Genomic DNA, 22,154 nt, shown 5'->3' on the forward strand with positions numbered 1-22,154 from the left:
CTGAAGCGCTGCTCGTTGATGCCCACACATCAGTCAGGGGCAAACTTTGTGTGGCCTGTGATCAGGAAGGTCAAAACTGTGGTGGAGCTTGTGCATGGTCCGCCAGGCACAGTACCAGAGCACTAACTTGTTCTTGTTTTGGGCACTGCAGTTGCGAGGAGATAGAAAGTAGATGGGACCTGGCTGCATAGGGTCAGAAGGATAGTGCCCCTGCCAACAACAAAAGAACATTAAGATAAGTTAATGAAAAGAAAATGCAATGTTAAACATAATATTCATTGTCAGGTAAGTTTCACTTATCTACAAATGTTCAGAGCAGCAGCACTGCATACAGAAACATAATCTTGGAAACTGGAAGTTAAAATGACACACAGCTTGACTAAACAAAATACCAGTGCCAGTCATGTTGGGAGGTCAATTAAATAATCAAAACGTTTTTTTTTTTGCTTTACATACCAAGTGTTGTCATCGAATCCTTGCGGAGACGCCACACTGCTGTTTTTGTCACGTGGGATGGCAGCAGTTTCCACCAGTGGTGTTCTGGTAATACTATTGCATTATCCTCTGAGTAGTTGTTGAAGTTCAGCACTCACTGCAAGTCCTCATGCTTCAGGTGTAACCGGTGCTTGCTTGGGCCAGCTCTCTTTTTGATGGGAGGCATTAGACCATTCTCCTTGTATGACTGGTGGAAGAGGGTCAGGTGTGTCCTACTGATAACTGAAAGACAAATTCCAGGTACAAATAATTGGACATTTATTTAAAGTTTAGCCCCCACCCAATCTCTGACCATTTTACTCGCCCTAGCAGAGCTGGTTGAACTGTTTTCATGTTATCCAGAGCGTTGGTGACTGTAACTGCTCCTGGAAACAATTTAATTAAGCTTTTTTGTCAATGTTTAATGACCCCGACCATATTCAATCGGTGTTCAGCGTTCGTAAATTAATCAGTTATTCTGCACTCTGGTACACTCAGACCAGAGTGCTCTGAAACAGTTGTTGCAGTGACGTCTTTTGTTAAGTTTTAATATGCAATACTTTAAAAATAAAGCCGCGTTAGGCGGGATTACCTGACACATTCTGACCAGCTCAAATAGACAGAAGTGTGCTATATGGCAGACCAATCCAAACTCATCTCTCGGCATGTCCAGCTCACTCATTATCTCAGCCAATCATTGCTAGAAGAGGTTTCTGTCTTTTTCTGTATCTTAACCAACTTGGCTTGTAATTTAACAATTTCATTGGTATTTACAGATGGCACACAAGTTGCTTATTAAGGCACATGGAAGTTCAGATGTTCGAGAAGGCATTTCTGCCCAAAAACCCATTTTGATTCAAAAAAACAAGTACTTTCAAATTGCTCTCCTGTGAACTAGTGACCCATGACATACGCCTAGTTTCCTGAAACGGGGCACGTATACAGTTGAAGTCGGAAGTTTACATACACCTTAGCCAAATACATTAAACTCAGTTTTTCACAATTCCTGACATTTAATCCTATTAAAAATACCCTGTCTTAGATCAGGTAGGATCACAACTTGTTTTTAAGAATGTGAAATATCAGAATAATAGTAGAGAATAATTATTTCTTTCAGCTTTTATTTCTTTCATCACATTCCCAGTAGGTCAGAAGTTTACATATACTCAATTACTATTTGGTAGCATTGCCTTTAAATTGTTTACCTTGGGTCAAACGCTTCAGGTAGCCTTCCCCAAGCTTCCCACAATAAATTGACAGGGCTGGTGTAACTGAGTCAGGTTTGTAGGCCTCCTTGCTCGCACAAGCAGTTCTGCCCACAAATTGAGGTCAAGGCTTTGTGATGGCCACTCCAATACCTTGACTGTGTTGTCCTTATGTCATTTTGCCACAACTTTGGAAGTTGTCCATTTGGAAGACCCATTTGCGACCAAGCTTTAACTTCCTGACTGATGTCTTGATGTTGCTTCAATATATCCACATAATTTTCCTACCTCATGATGTCATTTATTTTGTGAAGTGCACCAGTTCGTCCTGCAGCAAAGCACCCCCACAACATGATGCTGCCACCCCTGTGCTTCACGGTTGGGATGGTGTTCTTCGGCATGCAAGCTTCCGCCTTTTTCCTCCAAACATAACGATGGTCATTATGGCCAAACAGTTATATTTTTGTTTCATCAGACCAGAGGACATTTCTCCACAAGTACTTTGACCCCATGTGCAGTTGCAAACCGAAGTCTGGCTTTTTTAATGGTGGTTTTGGAGCAGTGGCTTCTTCCTTGCTGAGCGGCCTTTCAGGTTATGTCGATATAGGACTCGTTTTACTGTGGAAATAGTTACTTTTGTATCTGTTTCCTCCAGCATCTTCAGAAGGTCCTTTGCTGCCGTTCTGGGATTGATTTGCACTTTTCACACCAAAGTACGTTCATCTCTAGGAGACAGAACACGTCTCCTTCCTGAGCAGTATGACGGCTGCGTGGTCCTATGGTGTTTATACCTGCGTACTATTGTTTGTACAGATGAGGCATTTGGAAATTGCTCCAAAGGATGAACCAGACTTGTGGAGGTCTCAAATTTTTTTTCTGAGCTGATTTCTTTTGATTTTCCCATGATGCCAAGTAAAGAGGCACTGGGTTTGAAGGTTGGCCTTGAAATACATCCACAGGTACACCTCCAATTGACTCAAATGATGTCAATTAGCCTATCAGAAGCTTCTAAAGCCATGCCATCATTTTCTATAATTTTCCAAGCTGTATAAAGGCACTGTCAATTTAGCATATGTAAACTTCTGACCCACCTGAATTGTGATACAGTGAAATAATCTGTCTGTAAACAATTGTTGGAAAAATACCTTGTGTCATGCACAAGGTAGATGTCCTAACCGACTTGCCAAAACTATAGTTTGTTAAAAAGACATTTGTGGAGTGGTTGAAAAACTAGTTTTAATGACTCCAACCTAAGTGTATATAAACTTCCGACTTCAACTGTATGTAAACAGAGTTTAATGGCTGTGACGATGGATCAACAACATTGTAGTTTCTCCAAAATACAAACATAAAAGACAGGGAAAAGGAAGCTTGTACAGAATAAAAGTATTCTAAAATATGCATCCTGTTTGCAATAAGGCACTTTAGTAATACTGCAAAACATTTGGCAAAAAAAATCTACTTAATTTCCTGAATACAAAGCGTTATGTTTTGGGTAAACACAACACATCACTGAGTAACACTCTTAATATTTTTCAAGCATGGTGGTGGCTGCATCATGTTATGATTATTCTTGTCATCTGCAATGACTGCAGAGTTTTGTTTTTTTTTAGCTTAAAAAGAAAAGGAATGAAGCTAAGCACAGGCAAAATCTTTTTTCCGGTCTGCTTTTCAGCAGACACTTTGAGACAACATCACCTTTTAAAAGGACAATAGACTAAAATTCAAGGTCAAAAATATGCTGGAGTAGCTTACCAAGACAACATTGAATGTTTGTCCTTGTTACAGTTTGGACTTAAAATGGCAAGACTTGAAAATGGCTGTCTTGCAATGAACAACAACCAACTTAGCAGAGCTTAAAGAATGTTAAAAATAATCATGTGCAAATATTGTACAATCCATACCCAGAAAGACTCACAGTTGTAATCACTGTCTAAGGTGATTATAACATGTATTGACTCGGTTGTGAATACTTGTAAATTATAACAAAATGTGGATTATGTCAAGGTGTAGAAATACTTTCTCAATATAGTAAAGATTAGATGAAAGACGGTGGTGACTATGTTTGCAGAGACATATTACGATTCAAAATGCTCCAGGGGCCAGCAAATGAAGTAATCGAAAACCAACAGAGCGTGACCTAAAGTTGTCTCCATTGAAGCTGGGCTTTTAATGATTTTTATAGAGTTTCCTGAACTCTGCATGGTCAAAAATTAAAATGTTAATTTCATGGACCAAGGCCATGTTTTTGGTATGGTGATAATCACCACGCTAGTCTCTGGTGTGCTTGTTGATTTGACATGGAATCCCACGTGGGACATGCAGGTTCATCTCCATAGCATTTGCGTGTCATAGCCTGTCAATCATGGACAGAATTTAACAGAAGCTCTTAATGTTGAAAGAGATGACATCTGAGATTGTGGGAACTGAAACCTGTATGTAGGGGCAGGAGGCCTACTGTAATGCCTGAATGTAGGGGCAAGAGGCCCACCGTGAAGCCTGTCTGTAGGGGCAAGAGGCCCACCGTGAAGCCTGTCTGTAGGGACAAGAGGCCCACCGTGAAGCCTGTCTGTAGGGGCAAGAGGCCCACCGTGAAGCCTGTCTGTAGGGGCAAGAGGCCCACCGTGAAGCCGGTCTGTAGGGGCAAGAGGCCCACCGTGAAGCCGGTCTGTAGGGGCAAGAGGCCCACCGTGAAGCCTGTCTGTAGGGGCAAGAGGCCCACCGTGAAGCCTGTCTGTAGGGGCAAGAGGCCCACCGTGAAGCCTGTCTGTAGGGGCAAGAGGCCCACCGTGAAGCCTGTCTGTAGGGGCAAGAGGCCCACCGTGAAGCCTGTCTGTAGGGGCAAGAGGCCCACCGTGAAGCCTGTCTGTAGGGGCAAGAGGCCCACCGTGAAGCCTGTCTGTAGGGGCAAGAGGCCCACCGTGAAGCCTGTCTGTAGGGGCAAGAGGCCCACCGTGAAGCCGGTCTGTAGGGGCAAGAGGCCCACCGTGAAGCCGGTCTGTAGGGGCAAGAGGCCCACCGTGAGGCCGGTCTGTAGGGGCAAGAGGCCCACCGTGAGGCCGGTCTGTAGGGGCAAGAGGCCCACCGTGAAGCCGGTCTGTAGGGGCAAGAGGCCCACCGTGAAGCCGGTCTGTAGGGGCAAGAGGCCCACCGTGAAGCCGGTCTGTAGGGGCAAGAGGCCCACCGTGAAGCCGGTCTGTAGGGGCAAGAGGCCCACCGTGAAGCCGGTCTGTAGGGGCAAGAGGCCCACCGTGAAGCCGGTCTGTAGGGGCAAGAGGCCCACCGTATACCCCTGCTATCCTCTCATAATGCAAGCACACATACACACCCACCTCCACCCCACCTTATTTTGGATACCTGCATCATGGTGCTTAGCCTCCCAAGGAACTGGGAAGGAAGAGAGAAGGGGGAAAAGCATAGTGAAATCTATAGTGCAGTTTTACCAGATGGAGCACTCTGGAATTGGCAGGGGGGGGCACGGAGTGATCTAGGGATGTGTGTGCGCGGGCGGTAATGACTCCACTGCACAGTTGTAAATCTCAGATGATGTTTTCATTCAGGTTGGATTTGCGTCAGCTGAAATACAGGCTGCTGGGATTTGATAGATCTCAGGGCTCTAGCCTCTTCCCTAATATCATAACCCTCCACTGCACACACACATGCGTACACCATAAATCTTACGCTCTGGTCTCTTGATTTATTCTTCAAACATTGTTAATCCAACCAAAATCCGCCGTAGAGGGACTGTTCTCGATTGCGGGTTCAGTTTAATGGCAGGTTTGATTGGCTGAACAAATTTTGAATCTTGAAGCTTAGCAAATTTGATTCTGTTGAAGGAAATGTTATTTTCTCATTCCTATAAACACTGTTAAAAAAAGGTATTGTTCACAATGTGGTGTGTGATAAAATATATTATATTAAACATAACCTACTATGTGAACCTCCCCCATTGACAAACTAAATTCAAACTCCCAACTGTCTGGCTGGCTTTCTTTTCTTCCTCATACTTCATTGATACATGAATGTAGTCGATTGTCCAAGTCCCAGACTCGAAATGAGTCACTGATAAAGAGCCCATAGACACTGAGACCCTGGAGGACCAGAGTCAACAGTTGACGGTTTGTTAGGTTGTCTGTCGACACGGTCGGGAAACAAACTCTTGTGCTATCTCTTGTGCTATGTTAGATGCTTATTAGGTGTGTGGGTGGGTGTCATTTTTCTCTTTTTTGTGTGTCTCCATAAGTGCCTCATGCACTGAATATACAAAACATTGTCATTTGTTAAATCCACTTCAATCAGTATAGATGTAGGGGAGGAGACAGGTTAACCTCTCTGGGATATTAGGGACAGTAACGTCCCACCTCACCAACAGCCAGTGAAAGTGCAGGGCGCCAAATTCAACAATTAAAATTCCTCAAGCATACAAATATTTTACACCATTTTAAAGATACAATTCTCGTTAATCCAGCCACAGCGTCTGATTTCAAAAAGGCTTTACAGCGAAAGCACCACAAACGATTGTTACGTCACCACCAAGTCACAGAAAAACACAGCCACTAACCTTTGATCTTCATCAGATGACACTCATAGGACTTCATGTTACACAATACATGTATGTTTTGTTCGATAATGTGCATATTTATATCCACAAATCTCATTTTACATTGGCGTGTTATGTTCAGTAGTTCCAAAACATGGGGTGATTTTGTAGAGAGCCACATCAATTTACAGAAATACTCATAATAAACATTATTAAACATTGAACTTTAGATCCACCTCTCCTTAATGCAACCACTGTGTCAGATTCCAAAAAAAAATTACAGAAAAAGCATACCATGCAATAATCTGAGTGCGGCGCTCAGAGACCAATATAGCCAAAGAGATATCCGCCATGTTGTGGAGTCAACATTAGTCAGAAATTGCATTATAAATATTCACTTACCTTTGATGATCTTCATCAGAATGCACTCCTAGGAATCCCAGTTCCACAATAAGTGTTTGATTTGTTCAATAAAGTTCATAATTTATGTCCAAATACCTCCTTTTGTTAGGGTGTTTGGTAAACCAATCCAAATGCGCGTGCTAGTCCAAAAAGTTATATTACAGGTCATAGAAACATGTCAAATGAAGTATAGAATCAAATGAAGTATAGAATCAATCTTTAGGATGTTTTTATCATAAATCTTCAATAATGTTCCAACCAGAGAATTCCTTTGTCTGTAGAAAAGAAATGGAATGCAAGCTAACTTTCACATGACCGCGCGTCACAATTTGCCAGACACCTGGCCCAATCCCCCCTCGTTCGGCCCCCCTTCATAGTAGAAGCATCAAACAAGGTTCTAAAGACTGTTGACATCTAGTGGAAGCCTTAGGAAATTACCCCACAGACACTGTATATTGGAATGGCAATGAGTTGAAAAACTACAAACCTCAGATTTCCCACTTCCTGGTTGGATTATTCTCGGGTTTTCACCTGCCATATGAGTTCTGTTATACTCTCATACATCATTCAAACAGTTTTAGAAACTTCAGAGTGTTTTCTATCCAAATATACTAATGTGGCAAGAATTGCAGTGCTGCTGGGGTTTTCCCGCTCAACTGTTGTGTATCAAGAATGGTCCACCACCCAAAGGACATCTAGCCAACTTGACACAACTGTGAGAAGCATTGGAGTCAACATGGACCAGGATCCCTGCGGAATGCTTTCGACATCTTGTAGAGTCCATGCCCAAATGAATTGAGGCTGTTCTGAGGGCAAAGGGGGATGCAACCCAATATTAGGAAGATGTTCCTAATGTCTTGTACACTGAGATCATATTATTAGGTGTGTGTGTGTCATCTTTCCCTCTACTGTGTGTGTTTTTCAGGAACCCGGGAGAGGACAGCAAGATGCTGGTGTGTGACATGTGTGACAAAGGCTATCACACCTTCTGTCTCCAGCCTGCAATGGAATCCATCCCCACCAATGGCTGGCGATGCAAGGTAAGAAACACTCCTAACACCTTTCACAACACGGAATACCGTCGGGCCGAGACAAGAGCGTGTAAGGGATGTGCATCTTTCCCTTTCAAGACAGTGCAATACAGTGCCATCGGAAAGTATTCAGACCTCTTGACTATTTCCACGTTTTGTTATGTTACAGCCTTATTCTAAAATGGATTAAATTGTTTTTGCTACACACAATACACCATAATGACAGGGTAAAAACTGTGTGTGTTACATTTACGTAAGTATTCAGACACTTTTCTTAGTACTTTGTTGAAGCACCTTTGGCATCGATTACAGCCTCGTGTCTTCTTGGGTATTCTTGGGTATTCATCTTTCCCTCGATCCTGACTAGTCTTCCAGGTCCTGCTGCTGAAAAACATCCCCACAGCATGATGCTGCTGCCAACACCATGCTTCATCGTAGGGATGGTGCCAGGTTTCTTCCAGATGTGACGCTTGGCATTCAGGCCAAAGAGTTCAATCTTGGTTTCATCAGACCAGAGAAACTTGTTTCTCATGGTCTGAGAGTCCTTTAGGCAAACTCCTAGTGGGTTGTCGTGCCTTTTACTGAAGAGTGGCTTCTGTCTGGCTACAATGAGGGGATTATTGGGTAGTTTGGTTCATCAGGCTGACCCCCTTTCTTCGCTTGAAGTTATTGAGGGATGATGAGCTTTTGGCAATGTGAAGATAAGGATTCCAGAGTATGGTACCTCTTTATCTGATAGAGAACTGTCTCTGAGGTGCGACAGTTGGGAAGGTGAAGGTTATTGCAGTGTGTTATATAGATGGATGTCAGAATGAACCTGGAAGAATCCATTGAAAGGTAAACTGTCTGGGAGGTATGAGTATTTCTAGATGAAAGTGTATAATTGACGTACATTAATGTCATAAATAGACAAGATACTGAGATACTGGTGGCAGCTAGTCTTGCACATGTATTTTGTATGATGAGTAATTTTGTGTGGGTATGAGGCATATGTACTGGCCCAGACACTATTACGGTAAATGAGATATGGGTAAATTAAGCTATAGTATAGAGTTAGGAAGCAAGCCTGATAAACCAAACCACTAATCTTTCTGATGATACCTACAGATTTCATCACTTTGCTGCAGACAAATGTAATATGATATTTCCAGGATAACTTTTCATTAATTAGAACTCAGAGGAAACTAGTGGATGTGACTTGTTCCATTTCATTTCCAACCAATTTAGATTCTGGCTCTTTTTATTTTTATAGATGTATTATTTACTTACTATTTAATACAATAATGTTTTAACATTTTGAAGATTAACAAATGATCTGGAACCATTCAGAAAATGTGGCTATACATAAGTTAGCTTAATTAATTAGTGAATCAAAATTATTGTGATTAAATGAAATTGGTATCCTCGGCAAAGAGAACGATATATATATAATCTCATACAATTTATAAAGTAATATTTCATGATCGACTGTGTCAAACGCGTTGGATAAATAAAAAAAATATCCAAGTATTCTTTGTTAAGAGCTGTAAAGATTTGATCCACAAGTTGCAAAAGAGCCATATTTGTGGAGTAGATTTTACGAGTTTTTACAATATTGGTACTCATAGAATAGTGTTAATTTTAAATGTTTGAACATTCTCTTATACACCAATTCTAGGATTTTAGAAAAACATGATACTACAGATAATAGGCCATTTTAATTTGTGAAAGATCTTGGATCCTCAGATTTATAGAGGGAGATAACTTTGGCAATTTTCAAATCTTTAGGAACAATTCCAGTTCAAACGTGAACTGCTCATTTTAGGGTTTTTCTTTATTTTTACTATTTTCTACATTGTAGAATTATGGTGAAGACATATAAACGATGAAATAACACATGGAATAACCAAAAAAGTGTTAAATTATATTTGAGATTCTTCAAAGTAGTCACATTTTGCCTTAAAAAAAAAAAAACGTTATGTAACTAGGCAAGTCAGTTAAGAACAAATTCTTATTTTCAATGACGGCCTAGGAACAGTGGGTTTAACTGCCTGTTCAGAACGACAGATTTGAGATGTGTCTGTTACTTAAACTCTGAAGCATTTATTTTGGCTGCATTCTGAAGCTGGTAACTCTAATGAACTTATCCTCTGCATCAGAGGTAACTCTTCCTTTACTGTGGCGGTCCTCATGAGAGCCAGTTTCATCATAGCGCTTGATGGTTTTTGTTTGTGCGTTAAAAATAATAATAAATAATCATTATTATGTATGTGTATGGACTTTAGGCACCTGATCTGAGCCATAAGGGAGACTAGGCATCTACCACCAGATGACCACCACTATCAGTTTAGGGAGGGCAATGTAGCCTATGTTTTTTGTCCCCCCACTTTGCTTCTGAAATCACCATCACCCACTAATTAACTTGTCATTTTTGCAGATTAGGTGTTTGAGCTAGTAATGTATGAATATTTATAGTTCACAAATGAGCAATAAGTGAATATATACCACAACGTTGGATGTCACCCCTTGACCTTTGGAAGTTTTTATTGGGCTTCTTTTCTCATCCCGCTTTGGCCATGTAGTGCGCCTCACAAATGAATTGCTGTCCTCGTTATGAAATAATCAACTTTACCCAAACTATTGCTGATGGTGAATCTGAACAATTGACAACATCCTTTCAGCAGGTTGCCAGATGAGTAGTTTCCGTTATCTTACTTTTACATTTTTAATTTTTACAATTGACATTTTACCCAATTTTCTCCCCAATTTCGTGGTATCCAATTGTTAGTAGTTACTATCTTTTCTCATCGCTCGGGAGAGACAAAGGTCGAAAGCCATGCGTCCTCCGAAACACAACCCAACCATGCCGCAGTGCTTCTTAACACAGCGCGCATCCAACCCGGAAGCCAGCCACACCAATGTGTCGGAGGAAACACTGTGCACCTGGCGACCTGGTAAGCGTGCACTGCACCAAGCCCGCCACAGGAGTCGCTAATGCGCGATGAGACACGGATATCCCTACCGGCCAAACACTCCCTAACCCGGACGACGTTGGGCCAATTGTACATTGCCCCATGGACCTCCCGGGTTGCGGCCAGCTGTGTCAGAGCCTGGGCTCAAACCCAGAGTCTCTGGTGACACTGCTAGCACTGCTAGCACTGCAGTGCCTTAGACTACTGCGCCACCCGGGAGGCCCCGGTTTCTTACTTCTTTATCACGGTAAAACAGAATTTTCAATTGCGCATTGATGATAACCTAGCAAAATTACATTGATGTCCGAAATGATTGACACCGTTGATAAAGATGATTAATAATGAATATGTAAAATAAATAATTCAAATTCTGAGCTTTATTGTATGCTCACATCTGCTGTTTACGAAGCATGTGACAAATAACATTTTCTTTAATTTGCAACATCATTACCATCATTTGACCCTTTAACTTTCTCACTCATCATTATTCACGGTTCACTCCTGAATCATAGTAGTGTTGACATTTTAATTTGGAAGTTCTTAGAAACATATTATATTCTTATTTATAGTATAAGTGAGAAATGCATAAAAATGAACTGCATTATTTACCATCTCATATCTATTGGTCACAAAATTGTCTGAAACACAAACAAAATGAACTGCAAATGCATCCAACAAGTTTGTAAATTCACAACCTTGATGTAATAATTGTGTGCTAGGAATATGCGACCAAATACTACACTTTTGGCTGTTTTAATTTACTAATATCTTTAGGGGTGTCAATAATTTACCGCTACTTTTTTTGAGAAAATAACGAATCACAATTTCTACCTCTGAACAATTTTATTAGTATAAAATAATGTAATTTCCCCCAAACAATTGGCATACAATATAGCTCAATATTTGAATGATTTATTTTTATACTAATACAATTGCTCAGAAAGTTTTGTTTATTTTTTTTCACAAAGGTAGGGGTCAATTATGAGCAATAATGACTATATTATAATTTACCCGTTTTATTTTTCATACTTAAAAAAATAAAAAATATCTTGAATAGATAAGTATTCACCCCCCTGAGAAAATACATTTAGAAGCACATTTTGTAGGGTTTTCAGGTGAGTATTTCTGGGTAAGTTTCTAAGAGGTTTGCACACATGGAATGTACAATATTTGCCCATTTATTACTTTTAAACATTCTTCAAGCTCTGTCAAGTTGCTTGTTGGTCATTGCTAAACAGAAAGTCTTAAGTCAACACTTAACTAGACCACTCAGGAACATTCAATGCTGTCTTGGTAAGCGACTCCAGTGTAGATTTGGCATTGTGTTTTAGGTTATTGTCCTGCTGAAAGGTGAATTTGTCTGTGCTGTATTACATGTGTTTTTTATTAAAGAGAAACTCCCTAGACCTTGCCCATGACCAAAATGAGGCAGCCACCACCATGATTGAAAATATGAAGTGGTACTCCGTGATCTATTGTGTTGGATTTGCCCCAAACATAGCGATTTGTATTCATGATAAAAAGTAGATTTCTTTGACACCATTTTTTGCAGAATTACTTAACTGCATTGTTGCAAACAGGATGCATGTTTTGGTATATTTGTATTCTGTACAGGCGTCCTTCTTTTGACTGTCATTTAGGTTTGTATTGTGGCATAACTACAATGTTGTTGATCTATCCTCAGTTTTCTCACATCACAACCATCAAACTCGGTACTGGTTTTAAAATCACCATCAGCCTCATGGTGAAATCCCTGAGCAAATTCCTTCCTCTTCTGCAAATCATTTAGGAAGGATGCCTGTATCTTTGTAGTGACTGGATGTATTGATACAGCAGACAAAGTCTAATTTATAACTTCACCATGCTCAATGGGATATTCAGCGTCTGCTTTTTTATTTGTACCCATCTACCAATCGGTGCCCTTCTTTGCGAGGCATTGGAAAACCTCCCTGGTCTTTGTGGTTGAATCTGTGCTTGAAATTCACAACTCGATTGAGGGATTTTACAATTATCTATATGTGTGTGGTACAGAGATGGCGTAGTCATTCAAAAATCATTTTAAACACTATTATTGCACACAGAGTAAGTCAATGCAAGGTATTATGTGACTTGTTAAGCACATGTTTACTCCTGAACTTATTTAGGCTTGCCATAACAAAGGGATTGAATACTTGTAAAGCTGAAATGTTTTCAGTCTATTTTTTTTAATAATAAGAACATTTTTGACAAATTAAATTCCACTTTGATATTGTGTGTTAATCAGTGACAAAATCTCAATTTAATACATTTAAAATTCAGGCTGTAACAACAAAATATGGAGAAGGTAAAGGAGTGGGAATAATTTCTGAAAGCACTGTATTTGTATGAGGAATAAAGTGCTGTCAATTTACCTCACGGGGGAGGAAAATGTGGCGGTGAGAATAAGCTCTGAACGAACAAGAGCTTTTATGTGAAGCTCTCTTGAAATCACGTCTCCTTGTTTACAGTGATACTGTTTTCACCCCTCCCCGGCCTCCTCTTTCTGTTTTCCATTCCTCCCCGCTCTTTCTCTCTCTCTCTCTCTCTCTCACTGTCTCTCTTTTCCCCCTCTATCTCTGTTGTCCCCCGAAGAGTCTCCCGGCTGTTTCACATTATCCCCATTCCCCTCATTCTTCCACCCCCCCCTCTCTCCACATCTCTCCATCTCTCCACTGTCCCTTAAGAGTCTCCCAGCTGTTTTTATCCGATGGTTGAAAATAGCTTTCGGGCCTTTTAGTGCCTCTTTGTAGCATCTTTTTGGCTGCGGGAGGGAGGCGATACAGACCTCAATCATCAACAATACAGTGTGTTCTCTCTGCTTTTTGCTGTGAGCTGCAGTGAGGGTTTGCAAGCACCCAAGCGTTCATCTCTGCTATTAAGCTCTGTATTAAGTCATAACAAGTAGGTTTTTGGCTGTTTGCTTCCTAAAATGGAGGGAGCGGTGAGTGCCCAAGGCTAAGATGGCCCCAACCTCTTTACATTATTGGAAAGGTGAACATTATTGTTATTGCATTCTGGAAGACTTGTGAGGATTTCTTAGTTTCAAACTTCTATCTTTCAAACCAACATTTTAGTTTTCATTCACCCATTTGACTTAGTTTTGGGCCCCTGGGTGGCGCAGCATCTCAGTGCTAGAGGTGTCACTACAGATCCTGGTTTATTTCCAGGCTGTATCACAACTGGCCGTGATTGGGAGTCCCATAGGGCAGCGCTCAATTAATTGGCTCAGGTTATGGTTTGGCCGGGGTAGACCGTCGTTGTAAATAATAATTTGTTTTTAACTGACTTGCCTAGTTAAATAAATAAAACAAATTAAGTTAATTAGTCCACAAGGTGAAGAGATTGGGATGTAATCTGAGCTAATCCATCAATTTACATCCCCCTCTTCACCCGGCCAGCAGTGGTATGAGAGTGGTAGGGATTGGAGGGATTCTCCTAACCTGCCACATTAATTGGATAGATATGCCTCTCTCTGATCCCATGCCTCTGACCAGAAGCTGGCCACCAGCTCCCCCTCTTTCTCTCTCTCTCTCTTTGTCTGTCCCTATTTCTCCCCCTCTTTCTCTCACTGTCTGTTTCTGTCTCGCTCTCTCAATTCAATTCAAGGGGCTTTATTGGCATGGGAAACGTGTTAACATTGCCAAAGCAAGTGAGGTAGATAATATACAAAAGTCAAATAAACAATCAAAATGAACAGTAAACATTACACATACAGAAGTTTCAAAAGAATAATGACATTACACATGTCATATCATGTGTATATATATATACAGTGTTGTAACATTGTACACAAGGGAAAATAAATAATCATAAATATGTATTTACAATGGTGTTTGTTCTTCACTGGTTGACCTTTTCTCGTGGCAACAGGTCACAAATCTTGCTGCTGTGATGGCACACTGTGATATTTCACCCAGTAGATATGGGAGTTTATAAAAATTGGGTTTGTTTTTGAATTCTTTGTGGATCTGTGTAATCTGAGGGAAATATGTCTCTAATATGGTCATACATTGGGCAGGAGGTTAGGAAGTGCAGCTCAGTTTCCACCTCATTTTGTGGGCAGTGTGCACATAGCCTGTCTTCTCTTGAGAGCCATGTCTGCCTAGGGCGGCCTTTCTCAATAGCAAGGCTATGCTCGCTGAGTCTGTACATAGTCAAAGCTTTCCTTAAGTTTGGGTCAGTCACAGTGGTCAGGTATTCTGCCACTGTGTACTCTTTGTTTAGGGCCAAATAGCATTCTAGTTTGCTCTGTTGTTTTTGTTAATTCTTTCCAATGTGTCAAGTAATTATTTTTTTTCTCATGATTTGGTTGGGTACAATTGTGTTGCTTTCCTGTCCCCTTTCTCTCTGTCCCCCTTTCTCCCCCTCTTTCTCGCTCTCTTTCTCTCTGCCTCTCTCTCTGTCCCCCTTCTCTCTCTCTGCCTCTCTCTCTCTGTCCCCCTTCTCTCACTCTCTGCCTTGCTCTCTCTGTCCCCCTTTCTCCCCCCCCTCTCTTTCTCGCTCTTTTTCTGTCTCCCTTTCTCTCTCTGTCTCTGCCGCTCTCTCTCTGTCCCCCTTCTCTCTCTGTCCCCCTTTCTCCCCCTCTTTCTTTCACTCTAAATATTTTACAATTTAGTCATTTAGCAGATGCTCTTATCCGGAGCGACTTAGTGCATTCATCTTAAGATAGCAAGGTGGGACAACCACATTTCACAGTCATAGGCAGTACATTTTTACTCAAGGTAGCTATCAGCATAGTCAGAGCAAGTAAAAGGGAAGAGATTGAAGTGGGGTGTTAGTTCATAAAAGGCCTTTACATTTTTTTTATGCAATTGTGTGTGTGTGTGTGTGTGTGTGTGGGGGGTTGCTGTGGGATTATTTAAGATACTCTTTGAAGAGGTAGAGTTTTAGATGTTTTTTGAAGATGGGCAGGGACTCTGCTGTCCTAGCTTCAGGGGGAAGCTGGTTCTACTGTTGGGGTGCCAGGACAGAGAAGAGATTGGTGCCAGTACAGAGAGCTGCCCGTCCGTAGGGGTCGGAGGGCTAAGAGGCCAGAGGTGACAGAACGGAGTACTCGGGTTGGAGTGTAGGGTTTGAGCATAGCCTACACCCAAACTCCACCACCCCATCTCATTAATCCCTGTCTGTCCACTGCTCACTGTGACAAAACACACACTGTGCTGCCATGGCAAATTGAGTTATCTGAGGCCTGCTAACACACACACTCACCCCTCCCCCACCTTATCCCCATCTTCTCCCAAATCCCAGACGGGCACTTACTTTCCTTAGGATGGACGGGTGGGCATTTATCTCTTCCTCTCCCTCCTTCCCCGGTCCCACAGGCAGGACCTGACAGACAGTGATAGTATTCACCAACTCTCTCCCCCACTGTTGGACATGAGCCGGCCACTGGACCCAGGCCAGAGTGGTGGCTTGTTACTGTACTAGGCCAGTGGGGGTCTGAGCTTTGGAAGGGGAGGGTTTGAGTGTTGTGGGTGTTTTCACAGAGAAGCTTTAGAATGAGCTTGTTCCTCCTCCTCGCCCCCAAAATCCGGGACTGATGCTGCTCCTTTTGAACGCTACTCAATGAGCTTGAAGTGGTACTTTTGAAGGCGTAATGAAATTTCCAGCTGTCTGATCACATGCTCATTGCATAGAGGGAGGCATATTCTTAAAGATGCGTTGGGGAAATGGATGTTAATTCTGATATTTCGTAACTCAATGCAGTGAAAAAGTATTTGAAATGGCTGTCGTAAAGATGGCAAGTGTTGTATCAGTTTTAATTACAAACATTACAATGTAAATAAATGTCAATTAGTTTAGACCTCTGATGTGTTACATTTTCAGCAAACATTCAAACAGAACAATTTCATGCTTCATAACAAAGTGAGGTCAGTTGGCAAATGTTTTGAAGGTGTTTGGCAGAAATAAAGTCATTACTTTCTATGTTATCTATGGTCGTTCTGTTGTCATGTAGCTAAGCATTCTATAGCCACCGGGAAAAGTATTTTTCAAATGTCTTTTTCACGTTATAGTTTTTCAACTCCAAACTTCGGTTGTTAGACAATGAAAAGACAAATGTTGAAATGTTCTGGAAGGCAATGAATCCATGTAGTAATGTAACTAATGTAGCATGTCTCTCCCTCTCCAGAATTGTCGGGTGTGTTCTCAGTGCGGAGTCAGGCAGGCAGGCCACTGGGGCCACAACATCACACTGTGTGAGAGTTGCCACACGCGACCGGAGGAGCCCGCCCCCGCCCTGTCGTGTCCACTGTGTGGGAGGGGCCAGGGCCCCAGCGACGTCCCCAAGGATGACCTCCTCAACTGCCATACCTGCAAAAGGTACGCCTCATTCCGTGGTTACTGTTGATTATGTTACAGAATCCAAGACAATGAGCTGATACACAGCAGAGCTGTAATTAAGCAATAAGACTCGAGGGGTATGTGGTATATGGCCAATATACCATGGCTAAGCGCTGTTCTTATGCATAACGCAACGCGGAGTGCCTGGACACAGCCCTTAGCTGTGACAGACAGACTTATAGTATTCCACTGCTAAGCTCTGTTAGGTTCCTTATAGCCTTATCCCCTAGGTACCTTATTGATATTATAAACTGGTTACCATCGAAATTAGAGCAGTTAAAATAAATATTTTGTCATAGCCATGGTATACGGTCTGATACCTGGGGCGGCAAGTAGCCTAGTGGTTAGAGCGTTGGACTAGTAACTGAAACGTTGCAAGATCGAATCCCCAAGCTGACAAGGTAAAAATCTGTCGTTCTGCCCCTGAACAAGGCAGAGATCCTAGGCTGTTTTTGACAAAAATAATTTGTTCTTAACTGACTTGCCTAGTAAAATAAAATAAAATATATCACAACTGTCAGTCAATCAGCATTCAGGGCTCAAACCACCCAGTTTATAATATTTATTTTGTATATGACTAGCCTGGTCCCAATTCTGTTAGTGTTTTGGTCATTGTCATTTTTCACATAAGGGGTCATACAGCACAAACAGATCTGGGACCAGGCTTACATGTATCAGTAAGTGGTGTATACTGTATCTGCCACATGGGTTCCCAAGGGTCCTCCTTAAGTGTCTCTGTGTACGCAGATTGTATCATCTGTCTCATGTGTGATTGAGTGGCGCAGCGGTCTAAGGCACTGCATCTGAGTGCTAGAGGCGTCACTACAGACCATGGTTCGATTCCAGGCAGTATCACAACCGGCCGTGATTGGGAATCCCATAGGGCTGCGCACAATTGGCCCAGCGTCGTTAGGGTTTGGCCTGGTTAGGCCTTAATTGTAAATAAGAATTTGTTCTTAACTGACTTGCCTAGTTAAATAAAGGTAAAAATATGTATTTTTAAACTTATTTTGTACGTAATGTTTCTGCCACCGTCTCTTATGACTGAAAAGAGCTACTGGATATCAGGATAGTGATGACTCACCTCGTACTGGACAAAGATATTTTCTTTAATGAGTCAGACGCGAAGGATTTACTTCAGACACCCGACAAGGCCCAAATCCATTCCCGTGAAGAAGAGACTAGATATCAGGGACGTAGGTCGGGGTGCCTTGTAAGGATCCAATGGCGAGTGAGTAATCCCCATCTACCATAAGTTTTATTAGCCAACGTGCAATCATTGGATAACAAAATGGATGAGCTCCGATCAAGACTATCCTACCAACGGGACATTAACTTCTTGCGTGTAGCCATGCCGGATCCGGTAGCGTAATCATAGCCTCAAGCTCAATACCATAACGCAACGTTAACTATTCATGAAAATCGCAAATGACATGAAATTAATATGCTAGCTCTCATGCTTAGCCTTTTGTTAACAACACTGTCATCTCAGATTTTCAAAAGTATGCTTTTCAAGCATAGCAAACTAGCATTTGTGTAACAGTACTGATAGCTAGCGTAGCATTTAGCGTTAGCATCAGCAGGAAACATTTTCACAAAAACCAGCAAAAACATTCAAATAAATAATTTACCTTTGAAGAACTTCGGATGTTTTCAATGAGGAGACTCTCAGTTAGATAGCAATGTTCAGTTTTTCCTGAAAGATTTTTTGTGCAGGAGAAATCGGTCCGTTTGGTGCATCACGTTTGGCTACCAAAAAAAAAACTAAAATTCAGTTATCCAAACGCCAAATTTTTTTCCAAATTAACTCCATAATATCGACTGAAACATGGCAAACGTTGTTTAGAACCAATCCTCAAGGTGTTTTTCACATATCTCTTCAATGATGCACACTTCCAGGAACGATACTTCTCTGTCTGTGTCGCATGGTAAAATTATTGCCACTGAGAGTTACGCACCAACGTAGACAAAGGACACCGAACGGGGACCTGGCAAATGTAGTCTCTTATGGCCAATCTTCCAATGATATGCCTACAAATACGCCACAATGCTGCAGACATCTTGGATGAACGGCAGAGCGCATAAGCTCGTTCACAGTATGTTCACAGCCATATAAGGACACGTTAGTAAACACAGCGTCAAAAATCCTGTTCATTTCCTGTTTGATGTTTAATCTTGGTTTCGCCTGTAGCATTAGTTCTGGGGCACTCACAGTCAATATCTTTGCAGTTTTGGAGACGTCAGAGTTTTGTCTTTCCAAGGCTGTCAATTCCATGCATAGTCGAGCATCTTTTCGTGACAAAATATTGCGCTTAAAACGGGCACGTTTTTTTTATCCAATAATGAAATAGCACCCCCCTAGCTTCAAATGGTTAAAAACTGTAATATCTTATTTGTCACCGAGTTGTGGCTGACCGACGACATGGATAACATACAGCTGGCTGGGTTTTTGGTCCAATGGCAAGATAGAACAGCTGCCTTGGTTAAGACAAGGGGTGGCGGCCTGTGTCTATTTTTAATTAACAGCTGGTGCACAAAATCTAATATTAAGGAAGTCTCGAGGTTTTGCTTGCATGAGGTAGATTATCTCATGATAAGCTGTAGACTACACTATTTACAAGGAGAGTTCAACTATATTTTTCGGAGCTGTCTATTTACCACCACAAACCGATGCAGGCACTAAGACGGCACTCAACGAGCTGTATAAGGCCATAAGCAAACAAGAAAATGCTCATCCAGAGGCGTCACTCCTAGTGGCCGGGGACTTTAATGTAGGGAAACTTAAATCCATTTTACCTCATTTCTACCAGCATGTTAATGTGCAACCAGAGGGGGGAAAAATCTAGATCACCTGTACTCCACACAAAGAGACGCGTACAAAGCTCTCCCTCGCCCTCCATTTGGTAAATCCAACCACAACTCTATCCTCCTGATTCCTGCTTACAAGCAAAAATTAAAGCAGAAAGCGCCAGTGACTCAGATGAAGAGTCAGATGAAGCAGATGCTAAACTACAGGACTGTTTTGCTATTACAGACTGGAACATGTTCCAGGATTCTTCCGATGGCATTGAGGAGTACACCACATCAGTCACTGGCTTTATCAATAAGTGCATCGAGGAGGTCGTCCCCACAGTGACTGTACGTACATACCCCAACCAGAAGCCATGGATTACAGGCAACATTCGCACATAGCTGCCGCTTTCAAGGAGGGGGACTCTAACCCGGAAGCTTAAATTAAATCCTGATATGCCCTGTGACGAACCATCAAACAGGCAAAACGTCAATACAGGGCTAAGATTGAATCATACTATTCCAGCTCCGACATTCGTCTTATGTGGCAGGGCTTGCAAACTATTACAGATTACAAAGGGAAGCACAGCCGTGAGCTGCCCAGTGACACGAGCCTACCAGACAAGCTAAATCACTTTTAGGCAAGCAAGACTGAGGCATGCATGAGAGCATCAGCTGTTCCGGACGACTGTGTGATCACGCTCTCCGTAGCCGAGGTGAGTAAGACCTTTAAACAGGTCTTAGGGTTGTTTAAAGGGTTAGGGTTAGGGTTGTGGGGCCAGACGGATTACCAGGACGTGTGCTCCGGGCATGTGCTGACCAACTGGCAGGTGTCTTCACTGACATTTTCAACATGTCCCTGATTAAGTATTTTTAATACCAACATGTTTCAAACAGACCACCATACTCCCTGTCCCCAAGAACACAAAGGCAACCTGCCTAAATGATTACAGACGCGTAGCACTCACGTCCATAGCCATGAAGTGCTTTGAAAGGTCGTTAATGGCTCACATCAACACCATTATCCCAGAAACCCTAGACCCACTGCAATTTGCATAACGCCCAAACCGATCCACAGATGATGCAATCTCTATTGCACTGCTATTTCCCACCTGGACAAAAGGAACACTTATGTGAGAATGCTATTCATTGACTACAGCTCAGCGTTCAACACCATAGTACCCTCAAAGATCATCACTAAGCTAAGAACCCTGGGACTAAACACCTCCCTCTGCAACTGGATCCTGGACTTCCTAAATGGCCGCCCCCAGGGGGTTGAGGGTAGGTAGCAACACATATGCCACGCTGATCCTCAACACTGGAGCTTCCCACAGGTGCGTGCTCAGTCCCCTCCTGTATTCCCTGTTCACCCACAACTGCATGGCCAGGCATGACACCAACACCATAATTAAGTTTGCAAACGACACAACAGTGGTAGACCTGCTCACTGACAACGACCAGACAGCCTATAGGGAGGAGGTCAGAGCCCTGACAGTGTGGTGCCAGAATAACAACCTCTCCCTCAAAGTGATCAAGACAAAGGAGATGATTGTGGACTACAGGAAAAGGAGGACCGAGCACGCCCCCATTCTCATCGACAAGGCTGTATTCGAGCAGGCTGAGAGCTTCAAGTGTCCACATCACCTACAAACTATCATGGTCCGACCACACTAAGACAGTCGTGAAGAAGGCACTATAATGCCTATTCCCCCTCAGGAGTCTGAAAAGATTTGGCATGGATCCTCAGATCTTCAAATAGTTATACAGCTGCACCATCGAGAGCATCCTACCTGACTGGTTGCATCACCACCTGGTATGGCAACTGCCTGGCCTTCGACCGCAAGGCACTACGGAGGGTAGTGCGTACAGCCCAGCACATCACTGGGGCCAAGCTACCTGCCATCCCGAACCTCTATACCAGGCGGTGTCAGTGGAAGGCCCTAAAAATTGCCAAAGACTCCAGCCACCCTAGTCATAGACTGTTCTCTCTGCTACTGTACAGCAAGCGGTAACAGAGCTCCAAGTCTAGGTCCAAAAGGCTTCTTAACAGGTTCTACCCCCAAGCCAATAGACTCCTGAATAGCTAATCAAATGGCTACCCGGACTATTGGCATTGCGCCCCCTCATTTTTACACTGCTACTACTCTGTTTATTATCCATGCATAGTCACTTTAACTCCACCCCCAGCACATTGATTCTGTACCGGTACCACCTGTATATAGCCTTGTTATTGTTATTTTGTTTTATTTTTTACTTTAGTTTATTTAGTAAAAATGTTCTTAACCAACAATGCAGTTTAAGAAATAGAGTTAAGTGACTGTAAGTAAGCATTTCACGGTAAGGTCTACAACTGTTTTATTCAGCGCATGTGACATATTTGATCTTCAATATATTAAACTTT

General features: G+C 42.2%; 1 protein-coding gene across 1 annotated transcript in view; it reads left to right on the forward strand.

Annotated features, from left to right (window-relative positions):
- kmt2ca (lysine (K)-specific methyltransferase 2Ca) overlaps nucleotides 1–22,154 on the forward strand; it is a 297,312-nt gene that overhangs the window by 152,413 nt on the left and 122,745 nt on the right. Inside the window, exons 9-10 of the mRNA XM_052484247.1 lie at nucleotides 7,547–7,661; nucleotides 16,752–16,942. Coding sequence (XP_052340207.1) covers nucleotides 7,547–7,661; nucleotides 16,752–16,942 — 306 coding nt within the window. The remainder of the gene's footprint in view (nucleotides 1–7,546; nucleotides 7,662–16,751; nucleotides 16,943–22,154) is intronic.

This window comes from Oncorhynchus keta, chromosome 28 (assembly GCF_023373465.1).
Source record: "Oncorhynchus keta strain PuntledgeMale-10-30-2019 chromosome 28, Oket_V2, whole genome shotgun sequence".
NCBI lineage: Eukaryota > Metazoa > Chordata > Actinopteri > Salmoniformes > Salmonidae > Oncorhynchus > Oncorhynchus keta.